Raw genomic sequence first — 22,058 nt, forward strand, 5'->3', positions numbered from 1 at the left:
TCCGCTTTCTTGTGTGCAGCACAACTCGAGAACCCTTGAATGGATCCTGATAATATTTGTAGGGGGGGTAGGGGTCAGGAAAACAAAGGTCAAGTTCGATAAAGGGCCCCTAGCGGCTCCCTAAGGTACTGCAGCAAAATCTTTAATTTTGATATCTCGTGTTCTGGACATGCTGTGGTCATGATTTTTGAGTGGTAGATAGCCCTTGGGACAGAGAGTAAGTGCTGTGAGTTTGGACCACTAGCGGCTTTTTTTTAGAACTGCAGGCACCGATTTCCTTTCAAACATTGGACGAGAATAACTCGAGAACGTGTTGACGGATCATCATGATTTTCGGTATGTAGATAGAATGAGTGATGACTTACAGAATGATACACTAGTTATGCCAATAAACAGCTAATTAGCATGATTAATTAGAAAAGTTCATAAATCCATGCCAACAGCATATAACTCGATAAGCTGTGTATGAATTTTTATGATATTTTGAGTAGCTGTTGCAAAAAAGGAAGGTCGAGTTCGAAAATGGTTGGCGTAGCATTTTTCGCCAGGACGGTAGAGGGCCGAGTGTGTGCGTCCGTTTGTTTCTGGAATGCATAACTCGAGAAGCATTGAGTGGATCTTGATATTATTTAGTAGGTGGGTAGGGGTTAGGAAAACGAAGTCCGAGTTCGATATTGGGCCCCCTAGCGGCTACCTAGATACTGCAGCTAAGCTTCAATTTTTGACATCTCGTGTTCTGAACATGCTGTGGTCGTGATTTTTTAGTGATAGATAGCCTAAGTGATTACTTACATAATGTAATACTTATTATGTAAATCAACAGCTAGTTTCCATAATTAATGAGGAAAGTCCATAAATCCACTGAATTCCATGATAGGACTTTCAAAATTGCCAGATACGTAGCTGAGAAAGAGAGATTTCCGATACATATCAATTATGCAAATGGCGACCAAATTTATTTAATAAATAAGAAAACATGAACATATTGACGGATCATCATGATTTTTGGTATGAAGTGAAGACTTACAGAGTGCAAATTAACAGCAAATTTCCATAATTAATAAGGAAAGTTTACAAATCTACTGCATTCTATGATAGGACTTTAGAGAGAAGTGTCAGTACATGTTAATTATATAAATTATGACCTCATTTACATAATAAATGAGGAAATATTAATGTGTTGACGGATCGTCATGATTTTTGGTAATGTAGATAACCTTAGTGATGCCATACCTAATGCAAATCATCATCATTAATTTGCATAATAAATGAGGAAAGTTTAGAAATCAACTGCAGTGCATGATAGGACTTTCAAACTTGTCACATATGTGAGCAGAGATAAATGTCAATAGACACTTGGCCAAAGTCCGGTCCCCTATCGTCGTTTACTATTCGGCCAGGCCGGAGTCTGGTAGAGACTACATGATTTTGACAAAGCACTATAAAAAGTTGCGCTGGAAAGTATCACAACATTGTACATAATTTTACTGTCACCTTTGCCAACAAGAAGTTTATGTGTTTAGTAGCATTTGTGGGGAACATACGTTCATGCAGTCGTTTGCTATTGGGGCAGATACTCTGAAGTAATATAAATGCATGATTATTTGACGAAGGGATGTGTTCGTGGTATTCTAGTTTTGGGCTTTTTTCGAACTTTTTCTTCGTTTTTCATGAAGCAGGTATCAGAGAACATTGCGCCCCTTCTTTTTTTTTTGCGCAGGGCTAATAATAATCTTCTCTTTATCGTTCTAATTTTAGTATAATATGTGCTGCCGAAGCAAGCACGACTCTAGCTGTTGTGCCCAGGGTAAATATAGCATGAACGTTTAGGGCCAACTCCGCATGTAGTCCTGGTTTGGAGGTCAAGTCGGCCGGGACATCTTTTCCCTGTGACAGAACTTCACGTTGAACGCTTCCGCCGTCCCTCTTGAAAGAGTATGAAAAGCTCGACGGGTGTCACACCATGATCGTACAAAGGCGGCGGGAGGAAATTTCATATGGGGGGGGGGAGCTTTTGTTGACCGAACTTTCCTCACATGTAGCGCCGAAGGCGCAATCCTAGTGGAGTCCGGGGGGCATGCTCCCCCGTGAAAATTTGAAATCGTGACCCTCTAAAACGCCATTTTCTGCGTTCTGACGGGCAAATTTTACTACCAGATTACGGTAAGTTTAATAGCAATTCTGTTCGAAGACAGATGGTTTTAGCGAGGGCGATATTTTCACGATTTCGAGTACTAAAGGTGAGAGCTGTCGCAAGGTTGGTCTTGAGAAATTTCGAAATCTGCACCCTCTGAAAGGCCATTTTTTTGTTTTTAAGGGACAATTTTTTCTAACAGATTATACTAAATGTAATGCCATTTTTGTTAAAGAAAGAAATGTTTGAGGGCGATGACCCACGCAAATTTTCACACTGCCGTTGTGAATGCCCGAGGTGCAAGTCATCGCTCTGGAGGTCCGGAGAAAATTTTTAAATCTTGCCCGTGTGAAGCGTCATTTCCTGCATTTGGGGGCCACATTCTGCTTGTAAACTAAGCTTAGTACGATAGTAAAATTTTTTATTAGTTAAGATTTTTGAGAGCGATGCTCCCGCAACATATTGTCCTGCGCCGAAGACGCGGGTCGTCACAAGGGAGGTTTGGCGAAATTTTGAAATCGGGACTATCTGAAATGCCATTTCTTACATTTTCCGTGGTAAATTTTGCCGTTAGACTAGCTTGCTTTAATGAAATTTTCATCATCCAAAAATACACAAGGTTTCAGCTTGCTTTTTTTTTTTGCTGTCGTATGTGACTGGCAGTGAATGTTTAAACTGGCGACTTTGCCGTCGTTTTCGTACTTCTGTCTTAGCGACATCCTTCCTCATACAATTCAAAAGGTTTGTTGAGTTATTTGTTTACCAGTTTATATGATTCATAAACTAGGAGGTTGCAAAGGCAGTGGTGAGGCATTTACGCAAATGTTTTAGTCTGTTGTTATTTTAGATTCTGTTTCTTTTTTCTACCATTTCTTCTCTTCCCTTACGAATTTATAGGGAAACACTAACCGATTTTTTTAATTATTTTTTTTTTTTTCATTTTCTGCTTTCGTGCTGTTGTTGCATTTCGTAGGGCATCTGTTCTGGGTTTTCATTACTGTGTTTACTTGTACAACAAACTGTTTTTTTCGTGGTTAAGTTGACAGGTTCTCTTATAATGGGATGTTTAACCTTTGGATGAGTATAGTAAGTGTCTATCTTAGAATGAAAAGTTAGAGTCGTCAGCTGGAGTGTGGTCAGTCCCAATCTTTTTCCGCTGTCGTAGGGCAAACAGGCGCCGCTTGAGCTTAGACCAGCACAAGTCCAGAACCCGGGAGCCATAATAACCACCATAACAATGCATTAATTAACACCACGGACGGCCACTCAATCGTCATTTCTCATTTTATTTATTGAGCCAGTTATACACTGTTAGGACAAAAGCTCTGTTTTTCATGAGATTCTGGGTACACCAAACTATACAATCATTCAACCCGACAAACATAGCATAATTACAAATTAGAACAGCAATGATTACATACCTTCCTATCTATGGGTAAGATTCGCTAGTATTGAAATCAGTCTTTCTTCGATTGTGCCTCCAGTCCACGTTTGAACTCCGTTACCGTACTGCATCTCCTCTGTTCAACGGTAAGTTTACTCCAAAGTGTCGGTCCATAGTGCTGTATGCTGCCTTTGAACGACTGCACATTACTCTGGGATAAGTATAATAGGTGTGGGTCACAGCTTGTGAATAACTCAATGCAGAACGCGTTCTTACTCTCAGGACAGGAGGCGGCATCCACAAGGACATGTGTGATAGGTAGGGAGGTACCGTTTTGTGCATTGACTTGAATACAGTTACCAGAGTGTTATATTCTATACAGTTTGCCAGTGGTTGCATACCTGCATCATTTAACAAGATTTCTGTTGGTACATGATCCTTGAGTGTTTTGTTAGTAATCATCCTAGCGGCGCGGTTTGGTAACCTGTTCAATTTTCGTAGTCCTGTCTTGTTGCCGTGCACAAGCGAGGGGAGCCAGGTTGAGCCACAGTAGTCAAAATGATCGTATAAAAAGGTGTTGCACATTATTTGTAAAATATTCTTGGTGACAAAGTGTTTCGTACGACTTAGGGCACTAAGGCCAGCGAGGAGCTTCTTTGTAACGTTCTGGATATGAGCTGCCCGTTGTAAAGAGCAGAGTAGAAAGTAACAACAAGGTAAGTAAAGGAAATGACCTGTTGGAAGATGTTACAGAGACTGGCTCTCCCACATGCTGCAATTTTTAGGGAGGACCAAAGAACTTGATCCCACATCATATGTTAAGTTTTGATACTGTGACTGCAGAAATGTTTGCGGTTTCGCTGCGATCTTTGAACGTCGAATACATAGTTAAGAAGTGGTAATTATAAAGAGGGTAGATGCGGTTTGATAAGTGACAGTTGTTCACGCCAGCACGACCGAAAGCGTCCGTTCTGTTCTTCATTAGTACCCTTTACCAGTCACTAGTGATTTCAAACTGGCTGTGTGTGAGGGTGCCTAGTCATTACTGTACAGCAATAGTTGTGTTTTCGTCTCGACCATAGCGACATTGTCTTACTGTTAACTTATTGACAATAGTCGACCATAGCTTCACCAAAGACTCAAAACCACCGCGACAACATGAACTAATGTGGCCAACTACCGTCCTGTCTCTGTACTGAGTGTAACATCCAAAGTGTTGGAAAAACTCGTTGGTAACCAAGTATCACGCTACATGGCCCAGAACAACCTTCTCACGGTATACCAAAGTGGGTTTCGGAGAAACCACAGTACTGCCTCTGCAGTTTTGAAGATTGTGGAGGATATTAGGTCGGCCAATAATAGTCGCCAGGTCACAGTTGCTCTCTTCCTAGACTTACGCAAAGCATTTGACACTGTGAATCATGCCATTCTGTTGAGTAAGCTCAAGAAACTGGGTTTCGATAGGGATGCAACAAAATGGTTTACATCATACCTCTCTGGTCGCTCACAATGCACTAGTCTGCAAAGTCAATGTTCAGAGATGGCTGCAGTCACCTGCGGGGTACCACAGGGGAGCGTACTTGGTCCCTTGCTGTTTTGTTTATATGTCAACGACATGCCACAGGTTCTAAAAAAATGCAAAATACACTTGTATGCAGACGACACCGCAATCTATTACTCGGCGGGCACGATGAAAGAGTGTGAAGAGGCAGTTTCCCAGGATATGAAGAGAGTGTCAGACTGGTTAATTGATAATAGACTTTCTCTCCATCATGACAAGACAAAGTCTATGCTATTCGGGGTTCCTCAGAAGCTGAGACATGTTGGGACAACAGTTCAGATCACAGACGGTGTTAACATTTATGAGCAAGTTAACACTTTCAAATATTTGGGCATCACTCTAGACCCATCGCTCCAGTGGTCAGCTCACATAACAAATATCACGAAAAAAATATTCAGTGGCCTCAGTGCAATGAGACGTGCAAAACCCTACGTAACAAAAGAAATATTACATACTATGTGTCAAACTTTGTTGTTGTCGCACTTGGACTACTGTGGCGCGGCGTGGTTGCCAAGCATTGTACAGGGCAAGAAAACACAAATGCTGCAACTCGACAGGCTGCTGTTTAGAGCTGCAAGGATGATTACAGGCTACACACTCCGGGATCATGTCCCAGTTGGTAAACTGATAGCGGAGGCGGGGTTGGTGTCGTTGAGAAATCGGGCGGAAAAAATCAGTCTGGCCACAGTTTTCAATGCTGTACGAGGAAAAGCCCCTTTGTACATATCTGACATGTTCAGGTGGAAGTCACCACCAACTATAAGAGCTCGCACCCGCACGGCTGTTAAAATGTTCGCTGACTGGGACCCTCACCAGTTAAACTGTCCCGTAGCAAGCCTGAAGTGTTACGAGGGAAGCTTAAAATCCTTTGGCCACCTACTGTGGAACAAACTGTCACTGAAGCACCGCAAGACTCTGGGACTGGTTAAGTTTATCAAGGAACTGTGAGGTCTAGATGGAAATGACAAGTGAAATTGTGAGTTTTGATATGTCGTTTTGTGGTTATGCACTATTGTATGTGTTATTGTAATATTGCAAAGTTTTAAATTGTATTTTTGTTTACCCAGCATTGCCTGAAAAACAGGTTGTTATGTACCTGAGTGTTACTGCTGGTAAAATAAATAAACTGAAACTGAAACATTTACTTGCAGGCAAAATCATTTTGCTAAAAGGGTATCCTTTATCTGTTGATGTAGCCAGGGTAGCCCATCTCCGTTGTTTTGAGAGGGTATCTAAAAAACTGTGGTACGTTGGCTGCGTTGCTGTGGCCGAGCGGTTTAGGAATATTTGCAACGATTGTGAATTTCCTCGAAAAAAACAGATGTTTTACGCTTTTCGTGTCTTCCTGTCAGTTTAGACATACTTGTATGTTTTGCATGTTTTTCCTATCACCAAATCAATGGTAACACACGTTCAATTTAGAACGTAGGAACACAGCTTTAGTGCATTTATCCTATGGTATAATAAGTTCAAGTCCATTCTTAATGGTGGCAGACACGTATATATATATATATATATATATATATATATATATATATATATATATATATAAGCAATAAGGAGGTGAGGAAGGTGTTAGATCACTAACATTCGACTAAAAAGTATATTCTTAGTAGAAGAACCAATCAATTTTTCTACAAAAAATTCTTTAATTAAAGGAAAATTCTTAAGTCTAGCAAATATCAAAACTAGAAAGTGCATTTTTAGTGTGGGTTGGGGAATGTTCCCAGTAGCATTTGTTACGCTTGTCAATTCTATTTCAGCAGAGAGGATATGTTGCCTATGCTGGAGCTTTTCATTGTACCTCGGGGAATGCATTACACACATATCAACATCAAACAAGGTAAAAATAGAACTTTCATTCTTTCATCTTCTATTTTTGTTGCATGTTTGTTAACATTTTTTTTAAATGGGTAAAATTTGTAAAAAAATTGAAACCACAGGGAAGGAAACCCTGCACAGAAACCCAGGGACGACATCCCTGCACAGAAACCCAGGGACGACACACCTGCACAGAAACCCAGGGACGACATCCCTACACAGAAACCCAGGGACGACATCCCTACACAGAAACCCAGGGACGACATCCCTACACAGAAACCCAGGGACGACATCCCTGCACAGAAACCCAGGGACGACATCCCTGCACAGAAAACCCAGGGACGACATCCCTGCACAGAAACCCAGGGACGACATCCCTACACAGAAACCCAGGGACGACATCCCTGCGCAGAAACCCAGGGACGACATCCCTGCGCAGAAACCCAGGGACGACATCCCTGCACAGAAACACAGGGACGACATCCCTGCAGAGAAACCCAGGGACGACATCCCTGCACAGAAACCCAGGACGACATCCCTGCACAGAAACCCAGGGACGAGATCCCTGCACAGAAATCCTAGGACGGAAACCCTATCATAGAAAATCCAAGGGGGGGGGGGGATAAAACACCCCAGTAAAAAAAGCCCTGGGGAGCAATCCCCAAGCCCAAAAAAGCCAGTGGGAATGTAAATGCGTTATGCTTGCGCCTATGTGATTGAATAAAGGTACAATGGTAGTGCAAATAATGTAAAATGTTTGTTTATAATTGTGAAAGAAAGAGAATCTCTTAAGAAAAAAAACATATGTCATTATTTCATATAATATTTTACTATTGTTTGTCATATTGTTTTCTTTTATCATTGTTGTTTTAACTCTTATCTCTCATATTTGTTTCCTTTCATCATAATGTTTCTGTAGCTGTTATATGTAATGTTTGGTTGCTAAAGACATCTGTTGTCTGAAAAGCAAAGAATAAAGTTCAAAGATAGGACATTTAGTACGTTGGGAATAACAAATGCATAAGACCCCGTTACAACGTCATGTTGTCCAATGGGCAACCTCAAATACATCAACTCAAACTTTTTTGCAATGATGACGGAAAATTGACGTAGATGACAGTACAGTTATTGGAATTTGTGTTGCTTTTAAAACGAATGTGTAACGCAAATTTTACCACCGTTGACCTGTGATAAATAGTCCGAAAGACCGCAGAGAAGAACGACCCGACATAAGGAATTCAGTGTAGACGGCAAACGTCCGTGGTTCTTCTGATTTATTGTAGATTATAACAAAAAAATACAAATGGTTAAAAAATTACACATCATGTAGCACGAGTATCTAATATCGTGTGCAAATAACCAAGGGGAAAAGTGTGTTGTGTAAACTTGTGCAATGATGCCACCAGACGTAATACATAACGATCATTTGTCTTAGAAGATGTTTTACAAGACCTATATTCCGACCTGGATGTTTGTAGGAAGGATTGATAAAATCGTGGACATATATTTTCTAATCACAGATGTATTTCTCAATTTCTGTGTTACAATAGTTATCACACATTCACATACACAGGCAAACCTGTCTATAGCGGCCACTCGGGACTAGAGTGACCAGTACAGTGACCACTAAAGAGAAAACACAGGTGACCACAATAGAGAAAATGCTGATCAATTGACGACGGGCAATAAATTTCACGTGATTTCAGTACCCACTTATCTTTTACACCAAGTAACATTGTCTCAAAACCAAACTGACCCTGCCAAAGTCGAATCTAACGATATTGCCATGCTTAATGTCGGTAAATTAGCTGATAAAAACTTGCGCTCTAACGTTCAATGCACGCGAACGTTCCACTAAGGCTAAAATGACCCTGTGGAGAACACTAAATCCTTGCAAACTACGATTCTGAACTTTGCGCTGAGTGGCATATGGCCGCTGTATGGTCACAATAGGTAGTGTTTCTGTATCTACGGGACCAGAAATCGTGTGGCTCTGATCGTGATGGTCAGGTCGCCGCTATAGACTGTTTATTAATGCTCATGTCAATGGGAAAAATCCAAGGGACAGACCAAAAGTGACTGCAATGGTCAGGTGGTCGCTGTGCATGTGAATAGGTGGCCGCTAATACAGATTTGACTGTAATTAAATCTTTTACAGTTTCAGTTATGGCACTTGTTCCCATGAAGTCTGAGGTACTTCAGAAAAGATATGTTAATAAGTTATAACGTAAGGTTACATAATGACTGAAGCATTTATTCCATCTCAAACTGGTATTCTTATTTGGCGGATACAAATGATTTCTCGTAATGGTTGCTCTACACTGAAGGTACATACTTCTAAGAGGTTGCAGTTGAAGATTGACATAACATTGGTACTTTTATAAACGTTTTTCAGTGTCAGTGACACATAAATAGTACGTTTTAATTTTGCCTTTATCAATTTTGTATTGCTTACTTTTTCCGCATTCCCACAACTTTATCTTGAAAAAATGGCAAAAAAAATATTAATACCACATGCATTTTAAACATGTATTATATTTCCTTTATTAATAACTTAATCTAATAAAAAAAAACATGGATCGATACAATATTCCCAACATGATTAACTAATATAACATCTGCGTAAAGCCTTATCCATATTCACGTTCTCTGCTTCACTCGGAATCTTACGCTAAGTTTCGGTTAAGATATAACATATTCATTGCCGTTTGACATAATTTCTAGCTCAAAACCCTCTCCGTAAGTCATGCAAAACACGAAATTCCCTGCCCAAGACACCATGTGTTTTCACCCATTGTTCCCAGGACGGGTCACCCGCTCTGCCTTCTGCTTGCAGATGAAGGACCGCGTGTCTTGCTGATCGCAAGGCACATCGTACCATTGGTCAGTTCCCCAGACGTTCTTCATCACTATGGCAACACAGTAGTTAAGCTTGGCGCCGTCTGGTTGAGGGAATCCGGTTCTCAGATCCATTAATGACCTGAGGTAAAAGATTTAAACAACTGCAGCTCTCTCACGGCATTCATTGTGCTATTGCATACCAACATGTTTGCAAAAAAGGAATGTCACAGAAATCCGTTTAGGTATTGTCTAACCTTCCCACAATACTAGCATAAATTTCTAGCATAAATATATGGTGCTATCATATTTAATGACAAAAACGCATTTTAAACTAAATTTACTCCAACCTCCTTCTTATGCAAAAATGGACTGTTCCCAAAATTGAATTTGAAGATAAAAATCATCTCATGCGAGAATGTACACATAAGGTCTTGACCCGAAACTACGGTAAGATCATACTAGTACTGTACACATTATTGCTTAATTACAACACGTACACAACATGCTAGTGGTTGACACATTGAACAAAGGCACTGTTATTCTTCATTCTCCCAAGAATACGCTACTTATACATTACAAAAGAATCATGGTTATAAGTGTTTCGTGAACCGGCTTAGACAAATAACCAGTTAAAATAGAATAGGTTAGTTGAACGAGGCATTTATGGCCGACGTCATACTTCTTACCAGTCAGTAAACGTCACGGGACTGCCATCTGTCCACACGAAGGTTCGGTTCCTGATGACATCGTGAAGACCTAGGACAAACAAATTAAAGCTAGCATAATCATCTTCCTACTGTAAAGCAATCGACCAAGAGGAAATACTGAAAAACGCAATATCAGAGATATGGCATCGCATGAAAATGGGTAATATCAATCCCTCTCTCTTTGTATGTGATATTGTTGTTGTTGTATTGATCCCTATGCAATAATGCTAATGTTATGGGAATATAGCTTACGACGCGATATCTTGTTACATTGTTACACAAAGTTTGCTTGTTCCCGAATGATACGAAGACAAGTTTCATTTTCATACCAATGAAAAGCTTCGGGTCAGCGATACGTTTGACTACAACGTTGGTGACCAAAAGCACATGGAGAAATTCCATTTCCTGGAGATGTGCGATGCTGGTTAAGTTGGCGCCATACTCGCGGCACTTGACGTCTGCTTCAACCCAGCTTAGCGGCACGTTGTGTCGGAAAGTCTGGTAGCAGTTTCGGCGGAACAAGTGCCAACCGCATGGACAGATGAATCCTTGTCCATAAATCAAATCAAATATGATTTCAGTCAAAACATTCAAGGAAAGAATGGTACTTTACTGGTTTCTATTCACGGACAAGTTCAATATCAAACATCATGAAAGTATACCATACTTGTTACACGAGAGCAGATAGGCCTGTCGGAATGTATCTGATAATTTGAACATTTGAAAAAAAAATCAGACCTGCATCATGAGGAAGTTTATCCACCTGGCGGCTGGGGATGAAAGTGCTGATGTTAAACGTTGCCATAAATCCGCGAGTGCCGCCAATTTCAGCGCTGTTACTCGTCGCCAGCATGGCCAACTGCATGTCATTTGAGCTGGAAACATAGAGCTTCTGTTCGTCCTCACCACGACAAAGCCCATGTATTGTGTTCCACCTTACTGCTAGGAATCTATCTCTGATCTGCAGCACACGACTTGTGCAGACGCCTCCAGAGTTGCCGGGCAAATCAACGTCAAGCAGGAGAAGGGTGACGTAGCTTCCAGGAGGACCATCAATGGTCCACAGGCAGATGACGGAAGGAGGGAATGCAGTCGGGTATCCGGGGGAATAGATCAGCCCACAGCGGTAGTCATCGGGGAGACCACATCGGATATTCCCACAGCTTGTCTCACGGGCCATACAATCGTCGCAAACTCAAATAATAGAAATAAAATAGAGGAAACTTTCTGTTAAAGCGAATAGAAACGTTGACCTTATTTTTTTCAGACCGGGCATAATGGGACGCGTGTGTGTGTTACATACCCCGTCCTCGTAACTCAAGCACTACGTCTACGTATTGTCGATCACCAAAGTTTCGGAAAATTATAAAGTTGGGCAACTGTTGGGCAACTGAAACAAATTTGATATCAACAAAATCCAATATGAAGTCACTATGAAATTTTGCTCGAACTCAATAGCAACAGCAGCGACATCGAATTGGCGTCACGAACGACGTCATACCAAACAGTTGGGACCCGCAATTTCGTATAAGCCATGTAGAATTTTCAAAAAATGCTTTGCTTTAGAAAACAATTCCCCCAAGATGATAACGGATAGACTAAAATGTTAATTTGAATGTTGTTGTGGCTAAAATACCAGGTAGTGTCGAATTTCATGGGAAATAACTATACCTGACCTGATAATATTGTCTGCCATCTTGAAATTTTTTATCAATACCGTCATCAAATTATAGAAAATGCATGAATGATTAATTATAAGATAGATGGGATTTAGCAAGAAAACCTGGAAGATACATTATAAAAATGTAGATAAGCAAATTTTGTAAAAAAAATAATATGACAAGAAAACGGTTGCCATGAACTTTGAATATTACAAATTGTTGCTAGCAAAATTATTGGTACACGGTGATTGGTAAGTATATAGTAAGTTTTGGCTTTAGCGGAAGTTCTTAATGCGTTATGCGGCAAAAAAGTTAATACTGTGTCTATTTATTTGTACGATGTCGTTCTGTTTATAATCTTGTGCACGCGAAATAAAAAGTTGGATTGAATACCTGTCATGTCCGGGATATTAGCATTCATCTCATCTTTTATAGTCTCTATCTTGTCAGTATCAAGGCATTGTATTGCATTTTCTCCATCCTCCCAACCGTATGATGATGGATCTAGAAATAATAAGTTTAAATGTACAGAGAAGACTGTCTGTGATATATTCTATTTCTAAATACTAAAAAATACCTCATAAAAACACCGTATCAAATGACTCCAACCGTTACAGTAAAATTGGATATCAACAAAAAAAGCATAAATGAAATATCTGTATAAACATATTTGAACATTTACGAATAGGAAAACGACAGAACTTGAATGTTCCAACTATTCCATGATTGCTAGACAAAAAAGAAACAAACAGTACGATATTTCTTCAAACTGACGTTTACTGTACCTTTCTCGCAAATAAGTTCTCTTTCAATCAGGCTACAGGGCTGGAGGCTCCACAAACCTAAAGATGTTAATATAATAAGATAAATATTACTATTTGATTACAAATGTGTGATACAAGTAAACATGGATAGCAGCAACAGACAAAAATAATGTAGAACACAGACCATGAAGTTCTAGACTGGCACAAAAAGGATCATTGAGTCTCCGAAGGTATTCCTGGAAAGCATCGAGTTCAATGTCCTGCTTCTTGAAGGCGTTCCCTGTAGGACTTCCATTGCTCCAAGTAAAGTTGTTAATTTTCTACATAAAAAGCAACGATAACAAGATTACACAGGGCATAAACCTCCTTGAAGTAATGAATATTGTAAAGTGAACGTTGCGTAATGAGGAGTTTCATACTCTCTTTTTACCCTCATCCGAAGGGTATATTTTCGCCACTAATCTGACCGTATGGGTTCTTTTTGGACCAGATTATGCCTTGTTCAGACATACCTTTCTAAGTCTTCCCTTTTGTGATTTGTACATAGATATTGGTTTATAAAGCTATCAGGTAAATTTGACACCATTATATGTGAAATATTCAATGCTCGTTATCACAATGTATGCAAAAAAAAGGAAAACCGTATTTTTTGTACTGCAAATACTTGGTGTATTCCTTACATTTTGATGTCTTTTTTTGTACAACGCAAAATGTTTCTGTAAAAGGAAATATGTCATTTTATGATGAACATCAGGATTGGTGTAAGAAAAAAAAGTTAATCAGGTATGACACTGTCTCCATCATCTGGCCACGCAAACATATACTGGCAGGAGGAATATACTGAAGGGGAATACAAAGGATGATTAACAACTTAAACAAGGAATACCTCCCGTTGTTTCTTCATGACGACTGCGTCAAGCTTCATTCCTATCCATCCATTTCCAATGTTACTGCGGAGGAATTTATTCTCCTGTGGTGTGTTGACGGAAGCCAGATGACCACCGAGAGCTTGGCAGTACCTCTCCGCAGCCCACCACACAAGCGGAGAAGTAAACATCTGGTAACAACTCTCTTGAAACATCGTCCAACCTTTTCCACAGGATTTTTCATTCAAGCGTTGCTCTACGAATCAAGAAATCTCCATAAATGCTATTTATTTCGAAATATTCCATTGAGAAATACGTACAGGATGAAAGCCTACCACCGCATGCATGTTCAATAAGGTGCTATTTATGTAGGCGGTGAGGGCTTTACACTACAAACGTATGATTTTACCCCAGGGCCTGCATTCAGCACATTGGATACACTTTCCTTACCATGACCAAATGACAGCGGAACCTTAAACTAACTTTTCAGAACTCATCCGCATTTTGAGACACATTGAATATCAGGACATTGAATTCATCAGAAAAAATCTAGAATGCACTGACGTCTGAAACTGTAACAATACCTCACCTTTGATGGGGCAACCCAATAGGCCGACGTCCAAAACAGTCATGTCCAGTGGAGGCTGCAGGGTAAGTTTCACGACTGTGGTGTGCACTGCTATAGCCAGGTAATGCTTATGTGAGTGTGCACGCACCTCAGATGTTGTGAATACCTTTAAGTGATGATAACAGTTCGTCAGTCTTATGCCACTTTTGATTTAATGAACTAAACGTTACACAAGTGTGCTTACAGAATTGATATTGGTCACAAAATGGCTAAATATCAATAAATGAATGTTGATTCTCGAAACTATATTAGGTTTCATAGCTATAATAAAAACGGTTGCTAAGACCGATTTGTAAGCAACGCTATGTGAACCAGCATTAGGTAATCAGATGTATGGCTTATAAGAAATGGTTCGGCCTGCAATCATATACATGTCCCTCGGATAGGACGTTATATGGAGGTCCCGTGTATGGGAAGAGCCACACCCCATGCACGTTAAAGAACCCCCACACTTGCGATGGTGCGGTGTATGATGGAACAAACAATTCCGTCTGGAGTTGGTGATTCTCTACAAATTACCCGGATGGAGGCCTGGTGAACCTCCGTTTCGTATTAGTCAAAAACATGTCAATAATTGTCGCTTCCTCGGCAGATGGACATTATCGGAAGAACAGAACATTACAGGTTTTTAGAAATGTTGGCTCTACGTACGCCTACCAAAATAACAGTAGAAGTCAGATACCTTGACTTCCTCCCTCTCCATGTACGTTGCTAAACAGTCAGCCCTATGCCCGTATCTTAGCGTAAATGAGGGAGGATGGTATGACCTTGAACCAGAAATGACTATTGCGGACAGCTGTACAGGATTTTCGAGGGTGATTTGCAGCCAGTCCTCCACACTGTCAACCACCCATTCCACCATGGACAGCCCTCGGATTTCGTGGTGTGAATGGCTTGCTCCGATGCCTTCCTCAAATGTATAACCATCAACCAGCAAAGATATAGGTAGCAAACAAGCTTTAATGCCTACGATAAGAAAATATTATAGAACGTGATTGTATCGAGTCATGTATTTTTACTCCATCACGAGCGAAGCATGGCTTGTCCTTAATCACAAAAGCAGACACACACGCTAACACATAAACTTACACAGAAACACACACACACAAAGAGACAAAGAGAGGTGGGGTTAAGGCTTACCAATGCAGGCGTCCTCATCTGAAGCATCATAGCAGTCAGGAAAACCGTCACAGAATGAGTTTTCCGAAACAAACCGGTTAGATTTGAGGCATGGCAGTCGGTCTGCATACATGGCTGAACAGAGACATAAACATGGCGGCAAAAATATGATTACCCATTGCAGCCATGTAGTCGAAACACATTACTGTTTGTTTTGCTAATAACGCGATGATAAGTCAATAAGTCAGTGCCATACTCTTTTGCCCATAGTTTCTGACACTACTATGCTCCGCTGTCACCACCAATAAGTTTCACTTACCAAATACGTACTGGTACACTGTTAGGGGGGTTCCAGTTTATCTGACAGGGAAAGAAAATCTCGGTCGATTTTGGATGGAGGGGTCGCGCTTTGGAGATAAACCTTAACCCTATCCCTAACATTCTACTAACTTCAAGGCAAAACCTTAACCATAACCTAACCCTACACATAACCCATAACTTAGCCATGACCCTGTTCCAAACCTAAGCCCAATCCATTCCTAACCTAATAAATATTGCACCAATTCTGCGCAGGCGCATCATCTCATCCGGCACTTATTTGGCAAGCCATGTACTTGGCGTGACACCGGCACACTTATGTTAGGGTTACTGTTAGGGAGCCGGATCATAGGTGTGTCGGAAAATGTGGTGTTAAGTTTGAACATAGGGCTTTCACCTTTCTAATTGCTAATTCTATTTTTAAAAGGATCAATTTTTAAAAGGAAGGTCATGGTTTGTGGCACTTACATAGAAACACCACCAAACATAACCTTCTTTGCGAAAGTACCATTCAGGAGCTATGAAAACCTCCTACTTTACTCACCACATCTTCGTGGATTCTCATCAACTCCTGTCCTGCAGTCTTCTTTCCCGTCGCAGTTTTGAGTGACTTCGATTTCCTTGTGTTGGTCAGAAACACCTAGGCGTACCGCTGTATCCATGCAGGTTGTAATACCTAGTATGTTTATGAAAAAGTGGAGTTCATATACCGAATGGGGTTTTTGGATACTCTCAGATCATGCCCTTGCTGTGTTTATCCATGTGATCGGACAGAATTCACGCTTAACCTAAGTGGTAAATGGAATGAAATATGTGCTTTCGAAAGGGGTTACTTGGTTCTATCAACGTTTCTTCAATTTTTTTTTATTCTATCAGGAAACGCTGACAAATAAACCTACTGCAATCATTTTCGTCGGTAGAATCCAAACATCCTGGTACTCCGTTGCAGGAGGGGTCAGACGGGCATTTCTTTGTTGCTTCGCATTTTCTTTCATCATGAAGGCAATCGAAGACTTCTGCAAAGAAAGCAAAACAATTCTGTCACGCTCTATAGAGGCTTTTTTCTGACCAGTATATAGCAGAAAGGAATTATAATAACAATCAACAGCCCCAGATCTAAGCAAACTAATGCAACAAAAAGTCTGCCTAGTAAAATGCATAATTTAGGGGTCATTATGAAATTCCAATATAACATCGATGTCTTCTATTAAGTTTACATATGAATAAGATGTAATCATCATTTTATTGGGACACAAAACTAATTGATCACCATTTTCATCACATTTAATATAACAGGATTGGACAAAATATGACGCTCGTACATTACCCTTATTTCTAGAATCAATTTGACTTTAAACCCTCAAACACACATCCATTCGGAACCCAGGCGTAAATTTTGCAGTGCCATTTGAATATTTTCGATTTAAAGAACATTTCTTTCGTGACTTTGCCATTCAATATATTCTTACGAAGATTGTTGCAATACTGTGGAAATTATAAAGGAAAGTATGTGTTCAGTCCGGCTGGGGTTCAAATGGGGTCTAAACTAGGCCGGCCAGGCAACTCAGTTTGTTAATATTCAACAAAAGGAAATTTCATAAAAATACAGAAAAAATACGGTTCCATATTTGTCGCAAATCCGTATTTTCGGATATTCGTCGTTTTCAGTATTAATAATACACATAAACTAACTAGAGTTCGGCGACTTCATACCTCCATAAAATATTTAGAGCGTTTGTTAGTTTCATGCAAATGACTTATCATTAACAGGATTTATACATAGTGTTGTTCATCATTGAATAACGTACGGCACACATGTCACAAGTATAATTTCCCAATTCCCATCATTAATCATTAAGTTGTTTTGCAATTTTTGCATAAATTATGCAAATAATTTCCTCATTTGCAAATTAAACATCTGCCTATATGTTCCACGGATTATAATTAACAAGTGTTACATTAATCGAAGTCCAGTTATTGCAAACAATGGAATTATACAAATTCCTAATTAATTATCTAAACTAAGTCCCATTTGCAAAAGATGAATATCATTATGAACATCTTTGCTCAAGCTACCTGCATGCCTAAAATGATGCCAATCCGTCAATGTTTTCTGCAGTTATCCTCTTAGGAATCTCTTGACAAAAACGCCCCTGCAGTTCCGAAATTACATGTTCAGGGGGTTGAAACTTGCCCCACTTTGTTAAGACGCTGAAAGCTATCTACCACCCAAATGTTCGACCATATCACGTCCGGGACAAGAGATACATAGAAAAAAACTGCTATGATCGAATCTTCTCATTAGTTATGCATATATGCTCCTACTTTGCATAATTAGTATTTTAATTTGCACAAGTGTGTCTATGGTGCCTACATACCAAAAATCATGAAAATAACATCTTCCCTTCTTCAGAAATGCCCCTACTATTCCAAAACTAGCCGCTAGGGGGCCCAAACTTACGTCACTTATACCTGAGCACAAGAGCTATCTATCACTTAAAAATCGTGACCATAGCTTGTTCAGAACACGAGTTGCAAAACCGGAAATTGCGCTGCAGTACCAAGGCCAGCCGCTAGGATGCCCAAAATCTAATCATTTCCAGCCTTTATCCCACCCATTCAACACACTAAGTATGAAACCAATCCACCTAGCCAATCTTGAGTTATCTTGTTTACACACAGAAACACACACAGAAACACGCAGGGTGGGGAGTCTAGTCAGTATCTGCTGCCAGGAACAAAGGGATGGTATTCACGACATAAGGTTAAAAGTTATTAGCATATTAACTGTCAGATCTGTTTGAAAAATTTTCTCCTCAACTTGTCAACAAAATGCTGTCAAACAAAGCAAAATGACACATAAGCGTGCTGCAAGCTTAAAGACACCATACCATATTTTCTACAAAATTAGGTTTGAAGGAAGAAATATCAGACCAGTGTTGAAAATTCAAAATGTTGGCCAGATTTCCTGTGTTTCTTTGAATTCGGTGTACAACAAAATGCTGTCAAACAAAGCAAAATGACACATAAGCGTGATGAAAGGCAAACGACACCATACCATATTTTCTACATTAGGTTTGAAGGAAGAAATATCAGACCAGTGTTTAAAATTCAAAATGTTGGCCAGATTTCCTGTGTTTCTTTGAATTCGGTGTAGAAGTACATCTACACTCTTTCCTGCACAATTTTGCTCGTTACCTTTGTCTGAGTTATTGAATGTCAACAACATTGCTATTTGGTGTCTTGCCTTTCAGAAGCTATTTGGTGTCTTGTTTTCAAATAAGAGCTGTTATCCTCATTGTAGAGAATAAGAGCATTTTTTGTGTGGGGGGGGGGGGGGCAAAAATTATTCCCTGTGACATCTCTATTTCTTTAACAGTAGTTATTGCCTTTCTATTGTAGTTTGTGTGTCTACAAATAGAACTTTTAATCGTGGCACCGTTTTTGCAATGTGAGAGACTAGAATTACTTGCACAGTCACCACCAGCGTATAATCTCCCAGTGCCCCAATGTTTCCCTTCTAGGCTGGGCTTAGTGGGTCTGTAGTCATTACTTAACATTATTTCTGTTAACCCTATCCAGACTGGCAGGGGGGGGGGGGGGCTAAAAGTGCTCGCGCCAACTTTGACGTCGTATAGCCCCCAAACGGCTTGTGCTAGAACAACCATACTTAGTGTCTTTTCCTAGAACAATGTTAGCAACAATTTACAAATAAATGAGTAAGTTTATAATTTTTCGTCTTGCCATGGCAACGGGAAAGGCGAATTTTACAAAAATCAATGATTTTGGTTTAAATGTACTGATCATCTAGAATGGCGGTTAGCTAAACTACAGATGACATCATTTTATGAAGTCATTTTGACGTCGTTGTGCATAACAAATAAATGTTGATAAGAAACCTTTATTTTTGCAAAAAAAATTAATGACGTCATATATAATAACGTCATATTGCGTCATAATGATATACAAATTAAAGGAATTTTAAAGCTCGACTAGCATATTACCCCCTGCAAATTTTTTAATCGTACGTTTGAAAATACGAAGGGGGGGTGCGAATGACCCCCCTCCCAGTCCAAGAAATGCCAAAAAAATCCCAGTCTGGATAGGGTTAAGAGAAAGCGTACAAATTTATGTGCAACCGACCTAAAACTCTTTATCTAGTTTTTACTACTTGAACTCCACAGTGTACGTATCAGCCCTGCTACAGCACCCATGTTGACTGTGTGAAAGCCTGTTGCAGACTGAACCCGATAGTCTACGTTAGCCGAATTTATTGTGTGATTTTATAGTACCACCTTAGTCTTTAAGCAGGTAAGCACAGACCCAATAAGCTCTGGCTCAACCGTTTGCAGACCCTTCTTGGCGAAGGCAATGAATGTCTGTGTTTAGCGTTCAGATGATTAGAAACTAGATTTACCACAGTCTTGCTCGTCCTCCCAGTTACCACAAAAGTCGCGATCGTCACATAGGTGGAATGTAGCTCCACATTTTCCTAAGCTACAGATGTGATTGTAGCTTTTATCTGATACCGAGATTTCCTTTTCCTTTCTTCTTTCTTTATATTCTTCCAGAGCGTGCCAATACCCGTCACAAGTTCCTGTAATTGAAATTAGAATGAGTTTTCTTTTTTATTTCCTTACTTGAAACCGTCGGACACATCACGGTTATTGTCAGACCATAATAAGATAAAATAGTTTAAGGTCAAGCTGTCCAAGAAATAAAATGCAACTGGCACATGAAAATAGTGAATGTAGCCCTTTGCTAATATACTTCAATTTCTATAGCCTACAAATGCCTTATCTTTCTTTTTGGACACGCATCTTTTAACAGAAATCAGAAAAAAATCGCATTAAACCTCTGTATTGGGAGTCTTGAAAAGATGCAGAGGCATAAAACTCACCACAGTTCTGTTCGTCAGCAGGACCGTAAAAAGTTAAAGTTGCATTATCCATGTATTCACAGTCAGGATGCATATCACATACAAGGTGTTTGGAGATGCACTGGTTCCATGGCCAACCACAGTCGAAGCCATCGACAGTATGACAAAAGTCTTCTGTGAATGTGCATTTTCGCACGACAGAAACGTTTGCTATACTTTGACATAAAACACACAAAGATATCTACACAATCTGCCAAATACATTTGGTGGGGGGGGGGGTTATTATAAAAAAAATTGAATTAAAATGTCTGTAGTACCCATGTTAGAATTCTGCTTTCAGTGTGTATACCTATGATTTCATATTGTAATAAAGTAACTCATTTAATAATAGTTTATGTCAGTCTAAATGCCTGGTAGAGATTATAGAAAACATGCGGCTCGCGCATGTTAAACGTGATGTGAGACATCGACAAGCAAAATACGAGAGCAATGCTTTCCTTTTAAAACATTAGTCCCTTTGTATTGTCTGTTCTGCACCTTAAGAAGTATTCTAACACGTACAAAACCAAGTCATGGAAATGGAAACAATACCGCAAAACTGTTCGTCATCATGACAGTCATTCCCGGCAAGGGACTGACATTGCTGCCGGGCATCGCAAATATCTTTAGGGACGTAGCATCCCGAGCCCTGATCACACGTGCAGTCCCATCCGCCATATCCTTCACAGAATGTCGTGTAGTATTTGTACATGCCTGTATCATCATCCGATCGTGCTGGTTGCAACATGTACGACGTACGAACAAAATTACAAATGACATGTGTTTACTAAGATACCGTTCCTTTTGTTTAAGGTGCTGAGTTAGTATGTGTGTGTGTTTGTGTGTGTGTCTGTGTTTGTGTGTGTGTGTCTGTGTTTGTATATGGTGGTGTGCAAACAGCATGCTTTGGAGAACCGTTAATGAATCTAAATATTATATATCGACTATGCATTTTTTTACCTTATCTGCATTTTATTTTATGATGTTTTGGTTAAACCTGCTGACCTGCTTAGTATGAATGACGTAGCAGATGTTTTCAAAAATCATATACCGTAGTGGTAGGTGTCGCTTACACGAAGCAATCGTTACAATATAGCCCCCCCCCCCCCATAGGATATTTTACTGCAGTGAAACAGCCAATCCTTTTTCGTGCGCGCGTGCGCGAGTGTGTGAGACAACGATTTAACAGTTGTAATATATCTTATTTTTGCTTTGATAAATGTTGTACACGATTGTATATGAACTATTTAACTTTGTCCATTATCACGACGTAGCTGCAATCTATGCTATGACCTAAAATATTTGACATCTGTAATCTAAAAAAACAAAGTGATAC

The 22,058-nt window shown here is 39.9% G+C and overlaps 2 protein-coding genes across 3 annotated transcripts; both read right to left on the reverse strand.

Moving 5' to 3' along the window:
• Positions 1 to 9,414: 9,414 nt before the first annotated feature.
• On the reverse strand, positions 9,415 to 12,609 carry LOC118426639 (C-type lectin domain family 4 member G-like). 2 transcript variants are annotated; one of them, XM_035836145.1, is made up of 5 exons: positions 12,503 to 12,609; positions 11,187 to 11,642; positions 10,778 to 10,996; positions 10,428 to 10,497; positions 9,415 to 9,880 (listed from the first exon to the last, which is right to left on the reverse strand). In XM_035836145.1, the coding sequence occupies exons 1-5, from the start codon at positions 12,528 to 12,530 to the stop codon at positions 9,688 to 9,690; spliced, it is 966 nt and encodes a 321-aa protein (XP_035692038.1). In that variant the 5' UTR covers positions 12,531 to 12,609; the 3' UTR covers positions 9,415 to 9,687. The 2 variants fall into 2 exon arrangements, with proteins under 2 accessions (XP_035692038.1, XP_035692040.1); XM_035836147.1 differs by lacking the exon at positions 10,778 to 10,996.
• Positions 12,610 to 12,824: 215 nt separating this feature from the next.
• LOC118426109 lies at positions 12,825 to 22,044 on the reverse strand. Its single transcript, XM_035835367.1, has 10 exons — positions 20,222 to 22,044; positions 16,704 to 16,820; positions 16,349 to 16,480; positions 15,508 to 15,621; positions 15,050 to 15,333; positions 14,329 to 14,473; positions 13,760 to 13,995; positions 13,058 to 13,193; positions 12,895 to 12,951; positions 12,825 to 12,838 (listed from the first exon to the last, which is right to left on the reverse strand). Exons 3-10 carry the CDS (start codon positions 16,464 to 16,466, stop codon positions 12,825 to 12,827), a joined length of 1,104 nt encoding a protein of 367 aa, XP_035691260.1. The 5' UTR covers positions 16,467 to 16,480; positions 16,704 to 16,820; positions 20,222 to 22,044.
• Between the last annotated feature and the right edge of the window lie 14 nt (positions 22,045 to 22,058).

The sequence above is a fragment of the Branchiostoma floridae genome, chromosome 11 (assembly GCF_000003815.2).
Source record: "Branchiostoma floridae strain S238N-H82 chromosome 11, Bfl_VNyyK, whole genome shotgun sequence".
Classification (NCBI taxonomy): domain Eukaryota; kingdom Metazoa; phylum Chordata; class Leptocardii; order Amphioxiformes; family Branchiostomatidae; genus Branchiostoma; species Branchiostoma floridae.